This window comes from Rhipicephalus microplus, chromosome 5 (assembly GCF_043290135.1).
Source record: "Rhipicephalus microplus isolate Deutch F79 chromosome 5, USDA_Rmic, whole genome shotgun sequence".
Classification (NCBI taxonomy): Eukaryota; Metazoa; Arthropoda; class Arachnida; order Ixodida; family Ixodidae; genus Rhipicephalus; species Rhipicephalus microplus.
The window spans coordinates 3,822,914-3,847,162 of record NC_134704.1 but is presented as its reverse complement, the minus strand read 5'-3'; the positions used below and the strand labels follow the sequence as shown (position 1 = coordinate 3,847,162).

Sequence of the window (24,249 nt, the reverse complement as noted above, 5' to 3'; positions counted from 1 at the left end):
TCCCACCATTTTCAGTGTCTAACAAAATATATTGTTTACTATATTTATTTATTTATTCATTTCTTTATACATACTGCAGCCCATCATGGACTATGGCAGGAATGGAGTCGCATGCCAAGCCCAGACAAAAAAAACTGTCCAAAAAAAAAAAAGCCGTCCAACTTTCAATTGTCACAGGAATCAGTTCTAAATTTAAGCCGCAAAAGATTATGCGAGCTTCGAAGGCTAGTTGCGTTGCCATATCACTAAAAGGCACCCCGAAGATGCTGCTATCCATTTATAAGGAGGCTCACTCACCATGAAGAAGAAGATTTCACAATCTCATCAAACCTCAACAGCGCTGTATAAACACTTCAGTGTACAGAAAGAGCACACATGAGGCAAGTAGCTACACTGTGATTCAGTGCAACCGACAAGCCACAAAGGTTCAACGGTTGCCTACCTTCTTGCCAGAACCAACCACATCTGCACAATGCCAAGAGGCCGAGCTGCTGACCTACAGTCAGTGCACAGAGATCGCTCGGCATGTATCAGTTGAAAGTTATTTCTCAATTTAATGAAACGCCAGCTTTCTTAGCCTCCAAGACTCGACTACGTGCTCTTGAGAAAACTATACCATACATAAGACCGCGTGCCCCCGAGAAAACTATACCATACATGCCTGGTGTGTGCTAGTGTTTGGCCTGCATTCAACACCACTTTCTCAACTTATCGGTACACAGAAATGTTACCTCAGTGGTACAAGTGGAATACAACCTCGGAAAAAGAAATTCCAATGTTCTGTAGAATGGATCTCATGCAAAGACAGCGATTGTGTCTATATAGGTAAGACAGGAAATTAAAAATAGTGAGTTAAACAGCATGTCAAGGACGTCAACAACAAAAGGTGTCTTCAAATGGCTCGGCAGAACATGCAGAAAACTCAAGCCATCATATAGATTGGGACAACTCAACAATTTTGAAAAAGAGACGAAACATTTGTCTTCAAGATGGCACTTGGAATCATTGTCATTCATACCTTAGAGCATTGTCAATGAAAAAAATTTTGGGGGCACAGTGAATTTTAAAGTTTGGGTGCGAATCCAATTAAATATTTTGTCACATACTTTGAAGCAAAATTACGGGAATAAAGTTGTACAAAAGCCCCAAGCATATTCCATTAGATGAGAACAAAGAAGCATTTCTTGTGGGGAGTGTAATTCTCTTGTCAGCTTGTAATGAGGCCATATGATTTGGTACAACTGAAGTGGTTTTGACAACCTGTCAAAGGAAAAGACGCCACTGCTTCTGCAATAACAATGGGAAGGCCCAGCTGATGTGGTGGACATGGGTGCATTCTTCTCGGGATGGGAGTTCCTCATCAGCTGCTCAGATTTCCTTCTCCCAACTTATGGCTGCATGGAGTTTCAGCGGCAGTTGTTGGTGCCAGCCGAGTCTGTTCTGATGGGAGAAGTGACGCGTTTTTCCCCCATTGGTTTTGTGGACACCGGAAGAATGCTCATTTTCAAAAACAAGGCCAAGCAACACTTTCACTCTAGAATGTAGTGCGAAACCATTCCTTTTGCATGGTGACGTGTACACCTGGCAGCAGCGCGCTGTCTGCTGTGTGAAAGTGAAACTGTGCTTCTTGCTGTGCCATAACGAGCAGCATAGGTTGGAGTCTGGAAAGCTTGATATTTCAAAATTAGCAGGGTGATACCAACTATATCTAAAGCTGATTTTTGTGGCGCCATGACATTACATGGAAAGCATATTTTGCAATAACAAATCAATCGAGTATGAAACTTTGAAATGCCATTCGCAGAATTAACAACAGATCGTCACTGGCAGCCACTGGGGCAAAGCCAACCAAAGGATGCCCACAGGGTCAAGCACGTAATGTGTCATGAATGCTAGTCAGCACCATAGAGAGAAAGGAGGAAAAAGCAGAGAGTTGTCAACTCTTGCAACCCTCCACAGTGTTACGGAAATGTGACTCTTAAAGAGGACATAGAAAGATAAGATAAAACAGGCAAAGGGAAAAAATGCATCCACTTTTGTAAGCTAGCTCTATCCCATTTTGTGGAATTGGCAGCAATGCTGTGGGTAAGTGGGAGCTTGTCTGCTGCACCTCCGAAAAAACTTCAATCTTCAGCACGGGTGCCGTTAGTTTCAACAGGATAGAAAGTTGAGCCACGTGGCAAAATTGCATCACTGAAACAGCCTGGGGACGGCAGGTAGCACACATGCCAGCACTGACAATCGTATGGTGATAAGCCTCCTCATCTGACTGCTTGGTAGCACATGTGGCCCAGTGCAGTTCTAAGCATACTGTACACGTTTCGTAGATAATAGGGGACGTGTCTTTCACAGCTGCCTCATTGTGTGAGAATACTAAGTGCGCCACACAGCTGCACTGCTTTAAAGAGATACTGAACAAAAATTGGCAAAACAGAAGTAATTTCAAAATTCCACTAGGAAGATGCCACTGTTTTCATTTCATTTCATTTATTGAAGCCTTAAGGGCCCGGAGGCATTACATAAGGTGGGGGCAAACAATATATGAGAGACTCTTAATCACACAAACATCGAAAAAGAAAGAAAAGACAAAGTTTTGACGAAGAAAGGGAGAAAAACAACTCTAAGAAAGGAAACAAGCAAGCAGAAAAAAAAAGCAACTACCGTAGACTAGAAATAAAACAGCAATATACACAAGTTATCAACATCATAATGCATGAGTCACTAAAGGTTAGTTACTAACATGGTTCAACTAGGAATTCATTTCAATTTAGGTCAGATGCATTGTTATTTTTTCGCGAAAAGTCGTGCGGCCGGTGGACGAAACAATACTGTCGGGGAGGCTATTCCACAGGGTTATTGCATGGGGGAAAAAAGAATCTTTAATCGATGATGTGCAGCACTGAATGTGTGTGATTGGTTTGCTGTGGTTGAGGCCCGGCGAGATTCGGGGTTGGGGTTGAAGTCGAGGGTGCCTGGCAAGTGGGTGATAATAGAAAGAGTGAATCAAGCAGAGACGCGAGATGATTCGACGTGATTGGAGACATGGAAGGTCAAGTGTGCGTTTGAGTTCAGTGATGCTAAATTTACGCGAGTAGTTTGACGTTATGAAGCGAGCAGCGTGATTCTGGAGGGATTCTAATTTGTAGGCAAGATATGCTTGTGAGGGGTGCCAGATAGATGAAGCGTACCCCAATTTAAGCCGAACGTACGTCTGATATGCAAGTTTCTTTAATAGCGGGTGATGCAGATCTGAGATTTCGGCGCAAAAATCCAAGTATGCATGAAGCATGTGCGCATATTGTTTCAATGTGAGTGACCCATGACAATGATGATGTGAAGTGAATGCCTAGATACTTACAACAGTCTCTTCGAGTTATTTCATTTGAATTGATACGGTATGCATGAATTGCGGTGCTGTGTTTACGGGAAAAGGACATGGACTGGCACTTATGAAGGTTAAGAGGCATGAGCCATTTTCCACACCATGTAGCGACAGAGTCAATGTCTTCCTGAAGATCAGTGGAGTCGCTAGGTTTGAGAATGGCATTGTAGATGACGCAGTCATCGGCAAAAAGTCGAAGTCTGGTTTTTGTGTTAGATGGCAGGTCATTGACGTAGATTAAAAAAAATAGGGGGGATAAGCCTGCCCCCTGGGGGACACTGGATGTAACACTACAAATTTGAGAGTCATGAGAGTTGGCAATTGTGTATTGTACGTGTCCTTCTAAGAAATGTTCTATCTAAGTAATCAGTTTCCAGGGGGATTCCAAGAGTAGATAATTTTGCAAGCAGGTGATTGTGTGGGACACGGTCGAAGGCCTTCGAGAAGTTGAGGAAGATGGCGTCAATTTGTAGATGATCGTCCATATGTTGCAAGATATCATCGGTGAATTCTGAGAGCTGAGTTTCGCACGATAATAGTTTCCTGAAACTATGCTGGTACGCATAAAAGAAGTTAATTGATTCAAGGTAGTTCATTAAATTGGTTGCTATAATGTGTTCTAGCAGTTTGGATGTTATGCTGGTTAACGACATTGGGCAGTAGTTAGGTGCTTTTGATTGGTCGCCAGACTTATGAATGGGAATGATTTGTGCCTTCTTCTAATCGTGGGTAACTTCACCAGTGCTTAGTGATAGTAGGAACAGTAAGGTTAGTATTGTGCTTGACAGGTAAATTGTGTTTTTAAGTAGTTTGCTGCTGATTTGATTGCAACATGCCGAGGAAGATAATTTGAGAGTTTAATAACTTAGATATTCCATCAACGTTAATCTGGATATCAGGCATTCTGGTCGGCGAGTGTAGTGACAACTGGGTAAAATTTAAGCTTTGAGCAGGTGAAAATACTGACGTAAAGAAGTCGTTAAGGACTGTAGCACATTTATCAGTTTTGAATAATTCGTTGTCTACGTTTGACAGCTGGAGTTGCGTTTGACGATTTGGCGGGGAGATAATTTGAAAAAATTTACGAGGATTAGACTGTAGGATTGATAAGAGGTCAGTTGAGAAGAATTTGTCTTTGGAGGCTTCCACTTCCGAAATGTATTCATTAGCAGCCAATTTGTACTGATCCCAAACCCTGGCGTTATTAGGAAGTTTTGCTTTCCAATAAAGGCGTTTCTTTTTTGTTAAGTAAGTGCTTGAAGCATTGCGTAAACCACTGGTTATTTGTGTCTGTATTTACAAGGATAGTGGGAATATGTCTGTTTTCTAAGTTTAGCATCGTATTTTTATATGATTCCCAATTGGTGCTAACCCAGCGGGCAGTGTATGACCGTCGGAAGCGGTCGTAGAAGAGTGCAAGTTCGCGGTTAAATGCGTCGAAGTTAGCTTTCTTGTAATCGGTGATTATTTTTGCGCTCGGTGATTCACCGGTGTAATCGGTGATTAATTGTTGGTTTGCCAGTTTCTGGCGAGTTAGACGTCACCCAACGTCATATCCTCTAGTTCACGGAGCTGCTGCTAGACACGACCGTTCATGAAAAACGTGATAAATTCATTATTTTCCCATAGTTTCTGCTTGGAATGAAGGTTGTGTCTATCGATTTCAGGCTCCAATCTATTGATTTGGCTGAAAATATTGGCAGCAGAAAATTTTTTTCAGTATCCCTTTAAGCAACAAAAGCAGCTCTCCCTTGCGGTGCGCGTGTGCATTAACAAAGTAGTGGGCTTTACAAACACTGCCTACAAATGCCTCCACACTGTACAGGAAGTGCCCTGGCAGTGATGGCCTTGATGTAGCAGGTGATGTGATAACCGGAAATAATTGGCTCCATATGGCAGCAAATGTTTCAATAAATTCGCAAGAGATTTTCATAAGGCAGCACATGGCGTCTATGCACACAAGCATCACGGAAAGCCAGACAAGTCATTCGCTCTCACATTCTATGTCAATGTTTCGAAATGCACCTCTTGGTACCGAAACCATGCGTCATGACAAATTCATGCAAGAGAGTTTGCTGGTATCGGTAACACTTCAAACAAGACGCGTATTTACAATCGGTTAGTATGCCGTTACGAAGGTTTTCTGACAGGCATTGTATGTGTTCAAGAGAGCCTTTGTGAGCAACGAGAAGCCTGCCAAGCGTTCTGGCGAACCTCGAGAGCTATTTCAGATGTGGCTATGGCAATTTTACCACTCCAGCCAAGTAAAGATTTGCGAGCTGACTTCTTTGAACTGCCTGATTTCTCGGACAGTTTCACATTCTCTAGGGAGTTTGGGAAAACTGGGTTGTGGACAGTACTAGCCTTATTGGCAACATCTGCACCCTGAATGATCATGACTGCTCAAAAGATAAGCAAGCCCCAATGCAATGAATCCCAACTACTTTGCAAGTTTCTATATGGTACATGACAACAAGCATTCCAAGCTGGCTGGGCGGCTATAGAAGGTCCTGTTTGACATTTTGCGCAGCTTGACATTACTAGACTGTGAGATTAGCGGCACAAGTGCGAAACCAATGACATGTTTCCAGTTCCTACAATGAAAAACGGTGTTGATATGGGTCGATCTGCAATCATGTAAATATGGCACACATATTGGTACACATATGGTACACAAGAGGAAAACACGGGACAGGACCTTCTCCAGAAGCAATGGCTAAGCACTGTGCCTAGCCCAGAATTACACCAATAACCGGGGGCAATCCAGTGGGTTCGGGCTGCGTTGAAAAGGCTCACCACACATAATGCTTCTATTCTAATGCTCTATGATATAAAGCTCATCTAAAGCGCCTATCTTACCGCAAAACTCATGCCTACTAATGCACGCTGGTCAGCGCATAAAGCCGAGTTTGATACCTACATAACTCTAATTACAGAGATTATGCAAAGGAAGACGAAAAGCAGAAGCAGCTGACAGGCACGCGAGTGTGCCAATCAGCCAATGAAATAAGTCTTGCTTGTAGTTTGCCTCTGTAAATGCATCTTGTACAGCAGTCACCAACCCCGTAACATATTTGTGAGAGGTTCTGGGTAACCATCAGGCAACGAAGCTTTGCAGCGGACATCGCATCGCTTTTCCAGCCATGGCCAATGCTGAGCCCTCCGTGTCAACATCAGCGTCTCCGACGAACACGGCATCGCAACCATACGTTTTCACGGCACTTAAGGATCCCAGGACATTCTGCGGGACCGATGGCGTCGACGTTGACAATTGGTTGGCGATGTTCGAACGAGTGAGAGTGCCGAACAGATGGGATCCCACACTTCAGTTGGCTAATGTGCTGTTTTACTTTATTTCAAAGTGGAGACCATGCTGTACTCTCTGCTACCGTGCCAAGACGATGGCGAGTTGGCAACTGACACCGAAGAATTCGCAGAACGTGCTGAAGAAGCTCGACAGCTTGCGCGACTGCACATCTGCCAGCAACAGCAGGCAGACGCACGACGCTTTAACACCCACTGCAGAGAAGTGTTCTACAGCCCCAGAGACCAAGTTTGAGCGTGGACGCCCGTTAGCCGCCATGGCCTTAATGAAAAGTTACCGAGGCAGTATTCTGGCCCATATAAAGTGTTATGCCGCCTCACTGACGTGAACTACAACGTGGTTCTGGACTCAAGACCGCAGGCACGGACCAGGACACGACCGATGCCGGACGTTGTTCATGTTGTGCGCATGAAGCTATTCACTGCAGGATGTTCGTAACTTTTTTTTCTACCGTTCCCCACTCTATGTGTTATTTATTCAGCTTTGTGAACTTGCTTGTTCATTGACTTTTCCTATAGTTTCGTGCTCTTTAAGGGGTGATGCTACTCGAAAAAGGTTTTTTTTTTTATTTCATGACCCAGCTCCTTGAAATTTTAGGTGTTAGTAAAGCTTGCAGTGCTGATTTCATAACTGCAATTATTTTTCTGATAGCTATAGTAGTTACGGAGTTGCTACAACTTTGATATCAAAATATAGGGTTTTATGTGCACATAATAAAGCTTACTGAAAATTCTCACACAGAATTGCAAAACGGTTCATTCTGCAGCACTTGAGCATTACAATACAGAAAAGTACCTCCAGTAGGAAATTTATTTGCTACATTTTTTAAAAAAAATTGAAAGTACTACATGCATGTTTTACATCCCTCTATCAGTGTATCAAGCTGTGTAACAAAAAATCTGATGTATAGTGCAACCTGAAGTAGATACTTGTATTCTAGAGTGGCTGATTAAGCTCTGTGCAAAATTTCATCAAGATAGGACTATTTTATGTGTAAAAAAATGTTGTGCAGAAGATGAGAGAATTACCTCAAAATGGAAATAGAGAAAAATGCGTTTGAAAGTTATAAATATGTTTACTCATGATTACACAGTGCGATTTGCCAAAACTTGGTGAGATCATAGAAGGGACACAGCTAGAGCACCTAAAATTGTCCTGCTCCATATGTGGATCCTTCTCGCCGCTTGAGAAGGGAGTCATCAAGGCGCGCTTTCTTCGCCACGTTCCGCCGATGAGCCCTTGCCTCTGCTGTTTCACACGCAGACATTCTTTCGATTCTCCTCTGGTCACGGGATTGGCCCAGGGTGATCAGCTGATCTAGTGGCACTACACCAAGCTCCTCTAGCACGTGTTCAAAGCTTCAATGTCCTTTATTGAACCACAGCACGGCCATAGCAGCTGGCAGTTTCCACTGTTGTCCGGGAGGCAAACTTAGTTTTCAGACACAACAACCAGATTTTGCTGTTCAAAGATTCTGCAGCGTTTTGGGTCTTCCCTTGGATACAATGTACCAGCAACTTTTCATCTGTGAGGCGCTTATAAATGGGAAGCACAGCCAATCCTTGAACCTCTCAAGATTGGTGTGTGGTCGGGTGTGGCCTGCCCAAGCCCTTCGGCTCGCCTATGCTTGCACCAGGAAGTCGCCCCTTCTGGACAGTATTGGTGGCTGCCTGCTGTGTTGCTCGATAATGAATGGAAATATGAGGCCCAGATGGCACGATGCATTTTCCGAATATCACCTCTGTTGTTTGTGATTGCAATACGGTAATAGTTCTGCAGATTCTGAATTGTGCCATCTGTCAGCTTTTCTCCTCGTGGAAGTCGTGTTGGCAGTTTCCGAAGAGCAGTGCCTAGACGCTTGGCCACATGGTTTGTGCACTCCCCCTTGTCCACAACAACTTCACCATATACCTTGGCCTCAGTGACAGCGGTATAAGCTTTGCTGTCCCCATCACTGAGGAACTTGGTGAAGCGCAATGAGGTTGTGTATGAGGATGTCCTGCCCCATATGCGCAAAGCTGCCTCAGTCTCCATGGCATGAGAGGAGCACTCTGTATTTTTTTCGCAGACAGGTGTGTGGAATGCTTGCCATATTTCTTCCTCATCACCCAAGTCCTGGTGCCGGCTACAGGCGAGGCAGTAATTCGACAGCACCTCAAAATCTAGGCACAAACCAGTGTCTACAGACATAGCAGTGCCGATGCCATTGTGGCTCTTGTGCCCTCTTTTTTGCCATGTGCCATCATACATGACAGCAACATCACCCCCATCCACTTTCTCTTTAGTTATCATCCTCGCCTTTGCCAGATTTTCTTGCACAGCTTTGGTAGCTGCAGCATGAACTTTTTTGCCGATTGCAATAAAAGTCTTATGATGCATAGGTATTGGCAGTCCAAGAATAGCGCAAAAACGCGACAGCTGTTCATGCCCGATGCCTATTGCACGCGCAGCCACAACTACCTTCACATTGACGGCAAAGCTGTCGCGCAAGCTGCCGCTTCGGTAGCTCCAGTCATCACCGGCATCGGTGGGCTGTCCTTCCGGCGGAACACGCCGCGAACTATGCGCGACAGAAACCACTACTCAGGACACTCACTGTTATCACAGTGCAGCTCAAGGAACGAAGAGAGGCCCTTACGTTTACTTGTGCTGTCGCAGATGACGAGTCCAGCGGTGTGGCATGTTGGACAAACAGCACGGCTTACCATTGATGTCAGTGCGCCGATGTCACAAAATACTCTGCTCACAGAGCCACCAACACTCTTCGTTCTCTCGCTCTCGAACTGTTCAATCTTTTTTTCCGATGCGCTGATAAACTTGATCGCGGCGTCGATTTCGTCAAAGCTCCCGCAAGCCGCCGTATCCCCGCTACATTGATTAGGCCTAGTGGCCGGCGGCTCGCATTCTCCTACCGCTGCTTTGCGCTTCGGCTTACGTCGACGCCTTTGGTACTTGTTCTTGCTTGCAAACTTTCGAGCTCAGAAGTCTCGCTTCTTCGAGTGATCCATGGTGAACTCGAAAAAACGTAGAAACGCACGGCAAGTGCCGATCGTCGCAAGCGCTCAGTGAGCGAGGCCGATCAGATGTAGCCAATGGCGGCCTCGGTAGCATACCATGTGACTAGTAGAGATGCCCGAAGCGGCTGCAGCTTGGCTGTTAACCGACTTGGAAACGACTGTTTTGTGAAATTCCTCACTAAAATATGAAACTAGGGGGACGCCTGTACACTAGAAGGAGCCTTGATCTACGTCACCGAACAAACCCCGATGGCGGACGTCATCGTGTTTCCGAGTGGCGGATTTTCAAAAATAGCCGTCGCATACGTGAATTCGCGACTTCGGGAGCTACCTTCGCTAGCGCCGATCGACTTTTTACCACTTTCTCATTTGGATTCAGCTATAACCTTTGGGGAAATGATAGTTGAATGATCAAAAGTGATTTTAGAAACAATATCTCAAAAGTGAAAATTTTTGCAAAAAACGCGATTTTTCGACCCGCATCTCCCCTTAGTCTCCAATTTCCTTTAACCTGAATTTTCCTTTTTTTTTTTTTAACGTGCCAATGTTGTAGCATTGGGTTGGTGCTATGTCTTTCTCTCTTTTATTACTTTTGTTTTCTTTTTGAAAGGGGAGATAATGCTACCCGCACGTAATGAGTCGAGGGCAAATTGGCTGTTGCCTTGAATGAAAAAAGAAGATCGCGTGCTCTTGTCTGCTCGAGAGCCAGCCGCGACAGATGCATACTCGAGGATTTAGTTACCCGGTGGCTTAATAAACCCCCCCAGTACTTGTGAAGCCTCATGACAATATTGTGTAAGGTTGTTTAGCGTGTTTATTACAATATGTATAGAAGTTCGGCTGGCAATATCGTCGTTTTAAAGTAGTTAAATAAATGTGTGTTGCTTTGGTTTGATTCGACCGTATCTACTGTGCCGGTTTACTGCAAGAGTGAGGCGCTCTACACTTCAAGACCCCACAACATGCACAAACGCACGCAGACTATCACTTTTCTAATACAGTCGAATCTCGATAATTCGAACTTGAAGGGGCCCAAAAATTTGTTCGAATTAAAAGAAGTTCAAATTAATGAAAGCTAAATAAACGAAGGGCTTTCCATGCAATGGTGCATGTGCATTGAGCTAACACACGAGGGGGAAGTTTCAGAACACTTACATGATTCACAAATCACAGGACATCCGTTATTAATTGAAGTAATCGGTGATGCGCGTCTGTACACGTTTGCCTTGCAGCGAGTCAGTCAATTTCGCAGACAGCTTGCAAAGCATTTCTACTTCGGCTTTAGCATTCTCCTGGCAAGAGAAGTTGCACGCGGAAATGTCCAACGCCAACACTTTCTAAAGACAACGACAACAACTGCGTAGTGGAGCCTCAGCCGCACGCAGCATGGCCAGCATGAGACTGGAAAGGAGGAGCGTCTACACGTGGAGAGAAGCAGATCGGCATTTGAGAGAAAACAAATACTCCACGGCAGCTTTTTTTTTTTTTTTTTTTGCTCTCTTCGCGCGCGTCGTTGAAAGGAGAAGGGTTACGTGGCAGGGACGCGAAAGGGGGCAAGCATGACACCGGCCCGTGAGAGACCCCCTCCCTCTCAAGGCACAGAGCCATGCCCCCGCAAGGAGCAAGGGCTGCAGGAGATAGTGCCTTTTTCCTTTCCTTCAACCACACATTCATTCAACTTAGCAACAGCCTTCCGTTTTTTTTTTCTCTCTTTTCGCACGCGGCGTTGGAAGGAGAAGGGTCTTTACGAGGCAGGGACTGCAAAAGAGGAAGCGTGACAAGGGCGCATCACAGATCGGCATTTGAGAGAGAGCAAACATTCCACCGCAGCCTTTGCTTTCCTTTTCATTTCCTTTGCGCAAAGCGTTGAGGTGTTGCAGGCGTCGCCATGGGATTGGGCGGGGTGCTGAGAGCATCTTCGGAGTGCGGTATGTTCGAATTAACTGTCACAAGTGCTTGGGCATTCAAATTACCGGGCATTTTCGCCCATTAGAATACACATAGCTTTGACGGAACCTCATCGTGAGTTCGAATTAACCGAAAGTTCGAATTAAGCGTGTTCGAATTTAGAATTTGACTGTAACTAGCGTGCCTTTGCCCTCGGGTTGATATCCTTATTGCAAACACCTCGCATTTTCTCTCACGTACAATGCTGCTTTTTTGTTCTGAACAAAAGATGCAGACACCAACACCAGAATATCAGCGAAAGACGTTTTTTGGTGCTGTCGCATCACCAGCACTCTTTTGGCCAATGCTTGCTGCTGTCGGAGCATATGACAAAACAGCGCCTACTCTATTTGTTCAGTGCCCGGGCGAAGGAGCAGATTTCAATGGGAAGCGGCCATCGGTGCTAGTGCGGTGCAGCGCCGCCAGGCCCGCAACTGGAGTAAAGATGCTGCCGCGTTGTCTCTTGCGCAACGAATGGCACGGCTGCATTTGAAGCTGCTATGCGACTCGGTTTTCGGCTGTATTCGCAATATTTAAGATGCAATGGAGACTTGGAAACGAGAATTGTGAAGCACTTGTTGTTCTGGATCCCTAGTTCATTTAAAAGGCATGTGTCGTTCGCAACTACTTGATCGAGGCACTCGCGCGTCGTCTGGTAGGCCGATGCCATATAGCTGATGCCAATAATCCGCGGAAGATCATTTGTTAACCGTGGCGTTCCCTTGACAGAGAGTTACATTTTTTGACTAAATAGAAGTCAATTTTTGAGAGAAGCCTTTGCCAGGAGCTGATACTGAAAGTTCCCCGATGCTTGCTACTCTCTAGTGATGTAGCACATTAAGTGCAAGCCTGGAGTGTTCTTGCATTGAAATAGCGAAAAATTCCTCTAGACTGCTTTCAGCGAAATAGGTGATCATCCGTTCTCTTTGCAAAGCATTACATCTGTTGCCATCGAGAAAAACCAAGAGTCAGAAAATGAGGAACTATGGCAGGTGATTTCACCATTTGAGAGCTTAAACAATGAAATCATTGTGAAATAGACAAGAACAGCTCCATAAGCGGCACAATTTCTGCCACCATTGCTTGTGTTTTGAACAGGTGCTGTTAAAGTCTGAAGTCTAATGCTGACTCTCAACTAGAGCCAAGGTGACAGGCATGAAAAATGCGGCCTGTGGTCAGTTCCTTGAGCTTCTCTGTGTATTCGCGGATGACTTGTTGTAGCCTTAATATCCGGCTGCTTCGCTCTACTTCTTTCTTCTTCCCTCTGGCCTCTTAATTCTGTAGCAAGCAGACTAGAGCTGAATGCCTGTATGGTGTCCATGGGCTGCCATTCAGCTTCGAGGCTTAATATTTGCGTTACACACGGCAGTGATTGTGAGGCAGCGTTGTTACTAAGACTCATTTGCTTACTGTTCGGAGGCAGCACACTCCCGTTTAGTAATACCAATTACCTTGTTGCCAAACGTGATGGATAGTCTTCAGCCACCACTACTTACAATCTATAAAATACTCAGATTGTAAATAACGGTTACATAGAATAGTGTAGTACGAAGATTTATACAGAGAACAATCGTTCTGCCTTATTCCTGCAAGCACGCTCTCCCCGAACACCAGCGAAAGCTGCAATTTCACGGAGCTACAGCCATACAGTGCATTAAGGCGATAGCTTTAAATGCCTCATCAAAAGCGAAAACTGATCTCCGGCAGTGTCCGGCGTCTTCTCGAGTGGGCAGCCCGAACACGAGCGATGCAAGAAATCATCATTACCTGAAAACATCATCATATGACATCACCTATCATAAATGTTTGTGACATATTAGAAGGTCACATAACTTGACGGCATCATATATAACATCTTCGCTTGGTTGAAATGTGCTGATCATGAGGGCAGTGCATAACCAGCTGAGGGGCAGAAAGCAAGCTTTGTCTCCAATCCTTGAGGCAGTAAGAAAACTATGTTGGGTGCTGAAATATCCCGGAGGGAAGCAGAAAACATTCTGTGTATTGAATCGGAAGAAAGAAAGGGTAGTTTTTGGCTTTCACTCATCTCAGGTGAATCTATAAGGGGACCGGCGAGTTTTTTTGTTGCTTTTTTTTGTAACAAACGAGAAATGAGAAAAAAAATCCGATTTTTTTTTCTCGTCAGATATGCACAGTGGTACACAGCAGTATTATATACTGAGGCATGAAAATAATGAGGTTGCAGTAGCTTGAAAGAGAAAATAAAATGCGAATGCTATAAAACTTGAATGTATAAATCGAACCGGTAGCACTGCCTGATAGAGCCAGGTGAAAAAAGCACGCCGCTATGTTTGTGTTACTTTTTTCCCGCCCTGCATCCATCCGTGAAAACCGTCAAGAAGCACGACTACAAATTAACTTGCATGAAAACATGAATTTGTGAGCTTCTTAATACGCGCGACCGTTCAGTGCTAGCATCCCATAGTCTACTTGCCCAGCGCCATCTTGCGGCAGCAACGAGCGGATGCGGAGCGTGCGCTCGACGGCCTGGAGAGAGGGTTTGCCCGGGCACTGAAAAATTGACAAGGCGCTGGACAAAAACACTGTTACCAAATAAGCAGCATATAAAGCTAGGCAAACCATTTCTTTCTCTCAAAGGTTGCAGAAGATTTCAATGCATATTTCACTAGTATTGGTGCTAACCTTGCTTCCCAGTTTTGCTCGTCGATATCTGCTCCTTCTCTCCCCAAATTAATTGATAATGATTTCAACCTTGCAGCTGTCACAGCAGATGAAATCAAATCTGTCGTGGCTAAGATGCCAGTCAATAAAGCCACTGGTGATGATAGAATACCAGTTGAGGTTATTAAAGATAACATTAACCTTCTTTGCATTCCGATATGTCATATTTTCAACCATGCATTTACCTGTCGTATATATCCATCTAGCTTAAAAACCGCCAAAGTAGTTCCTGTATACAAATCAGGGCACTCAAACAACCCTGAAAACTACAGACCGATCTCGGTTCTAAGCTTTTTGAGAAGATAATTGTCCTTCAATTAAAACGCTTTCTGGTTGACAACGACATCGTATGCCCACAACAGCACGGATTCGTTCCCGCTAGGTCTACTGCATCAGCCATTCTAACCCTCTCGCACAATATAATCACCGCGCTCCACAACGGTGAAATCGCAATAGCAGTCTTCCTAGATATTAAAAAGGCATTCGATACAGTTCCCCACGACATACTATTACAAAAACTTGAAAGTTATGGCTTCAGTGACAGTTCACTCCAGTTCTTCTCAAGCTACTTGTCCTCGCGCAAACAAAAAGTGGTGATTAACAATGACGAATCTGCATACAGCACAATAGTGTGTGGAGTGCCCCAAGGATCCATATTAGGCCTGGTACTTTTTTCTCTGTACATAAATGATTTCCCTAAAACACTAGTGTACTCTAAAGCATTAATGCACGTGGACGATACCGCCATAGTATTCACAGGAGATAGTCTCTCAACACTGCAAGCCAACATAATGTCTGAATTTACACACGTAAGCAACTGGTTTATACAGAATAAATTGACACTACATTCGGGGAAAACGAAGTATGTTGTTTTTTGATCAAGGCGAAAGGATGTTGACACGGCGTCTATGCAACTTTACCTGAACAACAGTCCTATCGAACAAGTGGTTTCTTTTAAATATTTAGGAGTGTTTTTAGACCAGCACCTTCACTGGGAAGAACAAATTCATAGTGTTTGTAGAAAGGTGGCTTACGGTTGTTATACCTTAATCAAAGCACGCGAATGCTTTCCCCCCAGCGTGCTTCGAACATTGTATTTTTCCTTCTGTCATTCACATATTAGCTACTGTATTGAATCGTGGGGTGTAACGTATATGACATACCTAGAGCCATTACTACGACTACAAAAGAGAGCCCTAAGCATAATAGGTGGAAACCATGGAAATTCATATAAAACTACATTTCAGAAACAACAAATCTTATCAGTTTGGGCACTTCGCGATTATAAGGTTGCCCTTTTTGTTCAGAAAATTATAGGCACTAGCTTTCCCCTCTCCTCCACTCTATTTACAATACCATCCCGAAACACTAGACACACATCGAATGGCAATTTTAACTTACCTACAAGCTATAACTTATATGAAAAACCCTTATTGGAATTTCATGGGACTAAAATTTGGAACTGACTACCCTTAGAAGTTAAAGTGGCAAGAAATTTTAAGCACAGTGTGAAATTATTTTGCTTGCAGCATCAAGACATATAAATAGGTTTTTTTTTTTTTACCCAGTCACTTATTATATATGACGATGATGATGAAACAAACTATATTTGTGTATGTTGTGAAAATGCATATATGTACACGCGCTTCTGTATGTACTATGTATGTGCATATGTGAAAAGTTATATGCATAAATAACTGTGTATATATGTGTTTATTGCTAAATATGCTCTGCTAAGCTGCTTTTATGTACTCCGATATGGACCGATCACTAGCCAATGTAGGCTAACCGTCCAGATATCTTGTAATCTTTTCTTTGGTTTGTCAATAAAACTACATCTGTCTGTCTGTCTGTCTGTCTGTCTGTCTGTTTACAGCAGAGCCAAAGTGTATCAATTTTTCGACATCCGTGTACATGCGTATATTGAGAGTAACAAACAAGCGAGGCTCCACAGCAGTCACCTTCCACAGGTGAATCGGAGTCGCTCCCCAGTGAGTGCCCTGTGTCGCATCAAGCGGAAACAGTCCAGGCGGCGAACACAATCTGGACACACCGCCCAGCGCAGTGTCATCACCTATATTATTTTTACGTCATCTCACTTCGCTCCCTATTATGTCAATGTTTGGGGACTAGCTTTGCTCCCCCAAATGACAAAGTACCAATTTGCATTTCCCCGCTAAAAAAGAAATATACATAGTGCCACAGCAAATATTGCCTCATGTTCCCCCACGAAGCCACTTCTTTCTTTCTGCCAATGTTCAGAAACGATTGGCATTCTCACACGACCATCATATGGCACGCGGTGACGATGCCAAAGAGCATTTCAAAAGTATTGCGGGGTCCAAATATGCAGCGCATAATGAAAAGCGCATAATCGTGTGTTCACGATAAATGTGTACCCCGATAAGATACTTAGCAAAAAATGACAGTTCCTTTGAAACGCGGTACGGTTGCAGGGAGCCAATCATCTACTGGCTAGTTGCATGCAGTGCTTCGCCTATTAGGCACACACACCGTGCCGAGCCGCTTGCGCCCACTCCACTTCAGACCATGCACAGATGCGACAAGAAGCCTGTTGAGTAAACGTCACGATTCGAGCTTTCTGCAAACGATGCTTTAGCCGTCCTGGCAGAGGACGGAAGCGGGTTTGAGCTGTCGCCTCATGAAAGAGTGTGCTACGCTTGCCACTTCCGTGCCCGCACTCCGCAAGACTCAACTCCACAACAATGATCTGCTTTCGTTTCTGCAAAGCGGCGCACGCTGAACGATACAGGCGGCACCGATCGGCGCCTCAACGCTCTCAGGGTGTTGCCGGCTATTGAAAGCATGCAGAAGGCTTAAAGCAGTGCTACACCACACACGTAGATTTTTATGGACAATAAGTCATACTGGCGTGTGTTTCCGTAGTTGCCATATCCCCTTTATTCTTCGTTAATGGTTATCAGAAAAGGCACAGCCGCAATTGCCAGAAGTCGGAATAATTGATTGGCCGATTGTGTGCTTTTGCAGTGGCACAACTGTGCGGAAATGTAGCAGTGCACATATAAAAGATGACGACCAGTACTTAACATCCACGTTTTATGGGTGCTGTCAACATTACATTCGGTTCTAAAACCACCTTGGGCACAGCAATGGCGCAAATTAGACAAAAAAGACCCTTTTGGAGCAGTATGGCGCAGTAATTTCCAACTGGCGCAAGTTGGTGGAATCGGCACACATTTCCCACCACTGCTGCATATATGTATTGTAACCTCAGTGCACTTTAATAATTGTTCATGACTTGTCATCTGCCTAGTTAAACTAGCTAAAACTTAGATGCTCTATCTGCTTTTTCTGTGTTTATGGGTTTTTTCTTCTTAGTAACCACTCTTTAATGCTTTTGGCTCTGCGGATTTTAAGAAATATATAAATAAATAAATAATGCCCAGGAGGGCTGGGCCCAGACCAGAAACCTTGCAGGTGTTTTATTAAAGCTCAATTCACTTTCGTCCCTGAAGATGACCATGGTGCATGCAGATGGCAAATGCCAGACTGCTTTCAAAATGTGTTTTTGTTGCCCAGAAAGCTTCAGCATTGGTGTGGACTTGTCACCATCATTATTTTAAGTGCTGCCTCCATGCCTTGACACAGTGCATTTTGTGCTTGTGAATCATCCCACTGGTTGCACTGGTGTACTGCGCTTGCTTAGTTATGTCCTGCCTCCAGCAATCAGTGCCAATAAAATCACACACAGTGGTCAAGTTTCCGTAGATGACATTGTTCTCAACTTGATGATTTTATCGATTAAAGAGAATGTGGCAGGGTGTGCCAATGAACGCATCAGTGATAAAATATACAAAGTAGTGTATTTTCACTTTCTGAAACACTACTATTGCTTTAGTGATACTTTCGAGACATGGTGGTCTGGCACTGTCACATCATCACTCAGGAATGCCAACGTGTCTGCCAATAATCTCACAATTTGATCATCTGCCAGCCAAAGTTCTCATCAGTCACAGCGCCACTAGCTTTAATATGAAGAAATATCAAAACTATCTTTGCACTGATTGGGTGGGCTTCCTCATCAATTGTAAGCCATGAAATTGTGCTAAACACAACTTTCCTCATTCCTTGGCTCTTGCATTTCCCAGTCCTTTGAAGACTGCGAGCTTCCACTGAGCAGTCAGAGGCGGCAGCTATGAGCAACGTTGAATGTGGTCAACCGGAAGGAGCCCCAAGAAGGCACATAAATTGCCTTTGTATTGATATAACATTATACACTTTTCGCTAATACATTCAGTGCAAAATAAAAAGAAAAGCCAACCTTGGCACCGGCTATGAAGGCAGCTGACTTCTTCGCCTCTGCAAAGGAGTCGTAAACATTTGGGTAACTCTCCACACGTGCTGCTGGCCTTCTAGCCAGCAAGGGTGTAGCCTTGGCTGTCATGAGTTCCGCATTGAGTTCAGCATGTCTGCAAAAAAGAAGGGGGCTAAGATCTTTAACCAAGCACAAATCACAATACCTGTGACTACAACTAATTTTATACCTTCTCTATTTACGAAAAAGCAAGAGTTCGCTAGAATTTCAATTACAGTACAAATACAACAAAGCAATCGTAATTCCCCTTTAAATTCCCACAGATGACCATGTACTTAAAACCTCATTTTAACGAAGCAAAAATTTCCTTACAATGAATATAACGAACCATTCTTCATCCACAACAAGCATTTACTCATCATTTTGGTATACATCAATTCAACATCTTATAGCGTGCGACAGCTTACATCCTATCACGGCTGCGGTAATTCAAAACTTGTGCCTTGCGCTCCGCGGGAGCCGCTGGCAACACGTGGATGGGTGCAAATTTCCCTGCCTCTTCTTTTCTCGGGAACTAATGGACTCGTCAACGCAGCAACTCGCGCAAGGGTGTGGGTCAGCCGGCCTCCCCTCTCCTGCAGAACTCGTTGACCCACCCGTGCATCTCATGACCTCCTTTTCCTCTGCTTCTCCCATTCAGCTTCTCACCGGGACGGCGCGGAGATTGTGCTTTTGTTCCTTGTCACTCGTTGTGGAAGAGTTATACCACCTCTATCAGTTTCTTCCCCTAGACATAAGATGGACAACGGCAGCTGCAAACTTAAACACAAAAATATAACAATCGAACAAAAGTCGGCAATGTTCAAAGCCGTTGAGTCCAACGTCAAGAAAAAAAAAGTGGCCGAAGATTTCAACGACGTCGTCAGTGGGTGTTGCGGGCAACCAGGCCCAGACGTCCTGGGACGCTCTGCTTGATGCCGGCGTTGTGCCTGACTGCAACGGTTCCAACACGCACGTCAGTGGCGATGCTGATGCGGTGACAATCGAAGAGTTGCCAGATGCGGAAATTGTGCCGGCAGTGACAGGGTGCATGGCGACAGAGACGAATTCGTTGACACCCCGGAGCCTAATGTTGGCGAACTCGACGCCCCTGCAGGCGCTGGATGCGACAGACCTGCTGCACCGCTTCTTAGGTGCTGATGATGATGGCAAGGACGAACTTGAAAAAGCTGCTGCAGCTGAAAAAGCAGTCATATAAGTGAGGAAGAGTCGGCAAAAGAATATTAAGGACTTTTTTCGAAGTGATGTGCCAGCTGGTGTGCTGAATTTGGCGGAAATAAAAGAGCATTGTTCTTTATTACTTTGCTAGTTCTTTGCCTTTCGACGGCCTTTTTTTCTCTGCGCAGTGGGCTGCTGTGATATTCGGTGGTGAGTACATTCTATTTTGCTGGGGAATTGTCGATAGAAATAAATATTGGCTATTACAAACTAGTGGTTATAACGAAGCATTCATGACTGCCCCTTCAACTTCGTTATAACGAGGTTTAACTGTATACGTTCCTAATTACGAGACGAGCAACATTATACAACTAACGTGTTTCGTCCCAGAAAAACCCCTATAAAGGTAACACATTAAAGACCTATACTCCGTGACGACTTTTCTTGAAAGTGCTACAGGACTAAAGCACATGGCTTAATTTAAATGACAATTTTTTCGCTTCGCTTACAACAATGAATTTGGCATTATTTATTATGAGAGCCAAACAGTTGAGAGAAGTCATAGGTGAAGTACACATGTTTCCTTTGCAGGAATACCTGCCTTTTCTTTCCATTCCTTATACCCCTGTCACACGGCAAATCTGACGTCATTTACACTGAATGACATTAAGTGGACCTAATGTCATTTTACTTGCGTGCTGTCACACAACGAAAACAAATGACATTTTCAAATAATGACCATGACTTTAGCTCTCCTAAGCCTTGGCTTTGGGAGAAATAAAAAGATATTAAAACTTGCATGTAACATGCGTATAATCGCAAAAATAATTTTTATGGGTAGGAGGTGCTCCTGGAATTTTTTACGCATCTTGTCACAGCTGCACGACACACTTGAAAACAAACATGTTCGACAATATATGACCTGGAGTGAGTACAGTGAACTGAACTTCCCGGCTGCAGAAATGAGATGGTGGCAGCGATTTCTAGTACTATTTACCACCTTGGTCACCACAATATGTGAAATTGAACGATCAAGATCCACTATACAAGCAACATCGACAAGAGAGCACAAATGAAACATGGCCAGCGTCCAGCTGCTGTCATTGAGAGTAGCTGTTTTTTAGAAACTTTCGCACATACTGTTATGTCATTGAACCTGTAATAAGTTGAGCTAGTAGGAAATAAGATATTTACAAATTATAAAAGTTATGTATACATATGTTGATCACCATCTCCTTAAAAGTCCTTAGCGTCAACACTACTCATTCGGTCAGAAATCGAATGCTAACGTGTTTGGTCAGAAATCGAATGCACCAGTCAGACTAAGTTCCTGGTGGATATTAGTATCTACTTTGTGAAATACGCATTTTCTTGTTGTTTTTGTATGAAGTGTGTGTTATCTGTTTTTGCCATTTTTCTCAAAATGTGAATTTATGACTCTGTTCAATCTTGAGGCCTCAATATCTCGGCAGCTATGGCAGCTAGAACAATAATTCTCTTTGACATAGAAACCTGTATGTGCGTAGAATGCAAGTATGGAAATAAAATTTAGAAAACAAGCCTTTTCAATTATTATTTATCAAATTTGTAATAGCATGCCAACTGCTTTTTCAGAGTGTAAAATTCAATCTGCCATAAAATAACTAAAAAAGCCAAATAAAATAAACCACTTCCATTAATTCAATCTTCCATCATTATTCTATGTTGCTATATCTTAAATGTTGCTTTAAATTCGGCCCTTTTTTTAACGAGGCCTTGAACAATGGGGGTTAAACTTGCATTATCTTGGGAATGAGATGAGTTACAGGAAAAGTAATTGCACATTTGAAACCAGTAGAAAAAACTACACAAGCCTGTGCAGTTTCATCAAGATCACTGAAGAAATAAGGAAAAAGTGTCTAAAAGGAGTCTGCTCCTTTAAGCAGAACTATCTCAAGTTAAGGGCGCACTTTTGAAAAGCTGTAAGATGGTAATACCGGTTTCCATGAGATGTGAAATGCTAAATCCCAATCACCCCGGTCAATTAGATGTCAACAATTGTAAGCCAAGGGCAAGACAGCTTGTTTAGTGGCCTGGAATAAATCAAGATATCGAATCAATCTGCCATAAGTGTGCATCATGCAGAAAGTACGCATATAAACAGCTGGCAGAACCCCTTAAGATGCGCCCAGTACCACCCTAGCCTTGGTACCATGTAGGGGCGGACCTTTTCGAATATGGCGGTATAACATACTTATGCTTTTATGACGTGCTCTCCAACTTTCCCTAGATGGTGTTGCTCAAAGACATATCTTCAAAAGCGGCCATAGAAGCAGCTAGTGCCATCTTCGCCAGATATGGCATACCAGTTGAACTTTGTACCGATAATGGGTCGCAGTTCACAAGCCATGACTTCGCTGCATTTTCTCAGTGGCACGATTTCTAACCCGTCACTTCAATTCAAGCCCAAGGTATCCACAGTCAAATGGCCTCACGGAAAAAGGAGTACAGGTCATTAAGAGAACACTAAAGAAAACTAGAGACGCGCAACAAGACTTTTGGCTTAAATTACTCGCTTACAGAACGACGCCGATGGAGGGTATGCCTTCACCTGCCGAGGTGTTTACAAGAAAGGCGACTGCGAACAACGCTACCAGATGTTTGTTCTGTTCCAGAATTTCCGGTCTGAAAGCAATGTCAGAGCAACGCCTGTAGGAGGACCCTAGCGCCGCTGGGAGCAGGCGAAACCATTCGAGTTAAAGAAGGGTCATGATCGACCAAAGCACGAGTTCTCAAGCCATGCAATGCTCCCAGGCCATACCATGTCATCGCAGAGGAAGGAAGGGTCCTCCACTGACACCGCCAGCACCTACCTCCGACCGATGAAAGCTTTAAAAGGCCCACATGTTCCAGCAGCAGTGAGAACTTCGGCAAACAAGCTACTAATTGGAGTAGTGGGCCCAAAACTTTTAATGCACCCAATGCGGCAAGCATCACAACTTCGAGAAGTTCGACAAGACTGTGGTGGCAACCACAGCGGTTAACCTACGACGGAAACTTTGTGCAAGTGTCGTGATGAGCTTCCCAACAATGTGCAATGAACGATGTTTATTCTGTACATTGTTAAACCCTGTAGCTCCCAGTTAGAAAATTTCAACTGTTTTATTTTGTTTACTCTGTGGCAATAGAGGCTAGCCTGCTGCCTTTGCGCGAGCTTTGCCGCCTTTTCTGCCATTCTCATGTCCCGACATGACTCCCCTCCTTCGCTGTCTGCCACGCTGGGAGAGCGGAATGATGTTTAACCTCTCTCACCCGGTAGCAGATGTCAACTGTGGCGCCGCGCGCGAAGTCTCCCGCGAGGTTTTGCGCACGTCGGAGCGGGTCAGATACTCTCCGGGACAGCTGACGGTGAGCCACGCAATCTTTTCCGTCCGTCGACTCCCGTCGCTCGGGGTTCGTCGGATTTCGCTGACGGCGCCTTGCACCCGAGACGAATGCTCACCTTTTGTTGCCCCTTTGCAAAAGCTCGGTCGAAGAGTGGTACGGTGCCCTAGTGCGCGGCCCCGCTACGCCGACCCGTCTCCTTCCGAAGCCAACGCGAGCGCCTTTGCCCTCGCTCGAGCAACCAGGCCTTGGTCCCGGTGTCTTCGTGAATCACCTTCACTACGGAGACGTGCTCGTGGCACCCAGTGTAGTACTTTTATGCCCAAGGCGTGGATAACCCCATTTGCTTTCCCGCCGCGCCTTTGCAACAGGCTGTACTGCGTTTGGTGTTGTCACAGACAATAAGGTGTTGCGAGCTTGATCAGTATCGTGTTCTCGCCACGGCGACGGTTAACGCATGCCCTGCAGCTCGCTAATACCAAACCCACGCTAGTGGCCGTACTCCTTCGGGATACGTGTCACTACACTGGCGCCCAATGCGGTATCAAAAGCTCTAAGCTTTTGACTGCCCTTAGCGATAGCGAATCAGTTCGCCTGCGCGATTCGGGCTTATCGCAACATGGCTGCTTCGCAAGATTTTTGTCCGCTGTCCCTGTTAGCGGATGCCGCGTTGCACAAGGAGGCCATTGCCTCTATTGACGAAAGCCCTTCGGCACCTGTCCGTGTCGGCACCCCCTATTGCGTTGACGACATGAGGCACCTAGCCGCTCTCTCTGGAGATGGTGCGTCGTTTCAGAAAGGGCCTCTTGCCCTACCTGAACCATACGCACAAGCACCTCTGACTGCTAATGCGCCCTTTGGCATGCAAGGCAGTTCGTCGGCACAACGCTCGCAGTCGGTTCCTTGTGAAATTAACGGGGCGCAGGCTTTGGCCCTCGCCGACTTTTGCCCGCCATCAGCCGTGCAACCGACACTTCGAACACACGCTGAGCAGGCG

The 24,249-nt window shown here is 44.7% G+C and overlaps 1 protein-coding gene across 1 annotated transcript in view; it reads right to left on the bottom strand.

Annotated features, from left to right (window-relative positions):
• The window catches only part of LOC119175108 (activating signal cointegrator 1 complex subunit obelus), a 526,436-nt gene that overhangs the window by 437,196 nt on the left and 64,991 nt on the right, over positions 1 to 24,249 (bottom strand). The window contains exon 7 of the mRNA XM_037426343.2: positions 18,678 to 18,825. Within this exon, the coding sequence (XP_037282240.2) occupies positions 18,678 to 18,825 (148 nt within the window). The remainder of the gene's footprint in view (positions 1 to 18,677; positions 18,826 to 24,249) is intronic.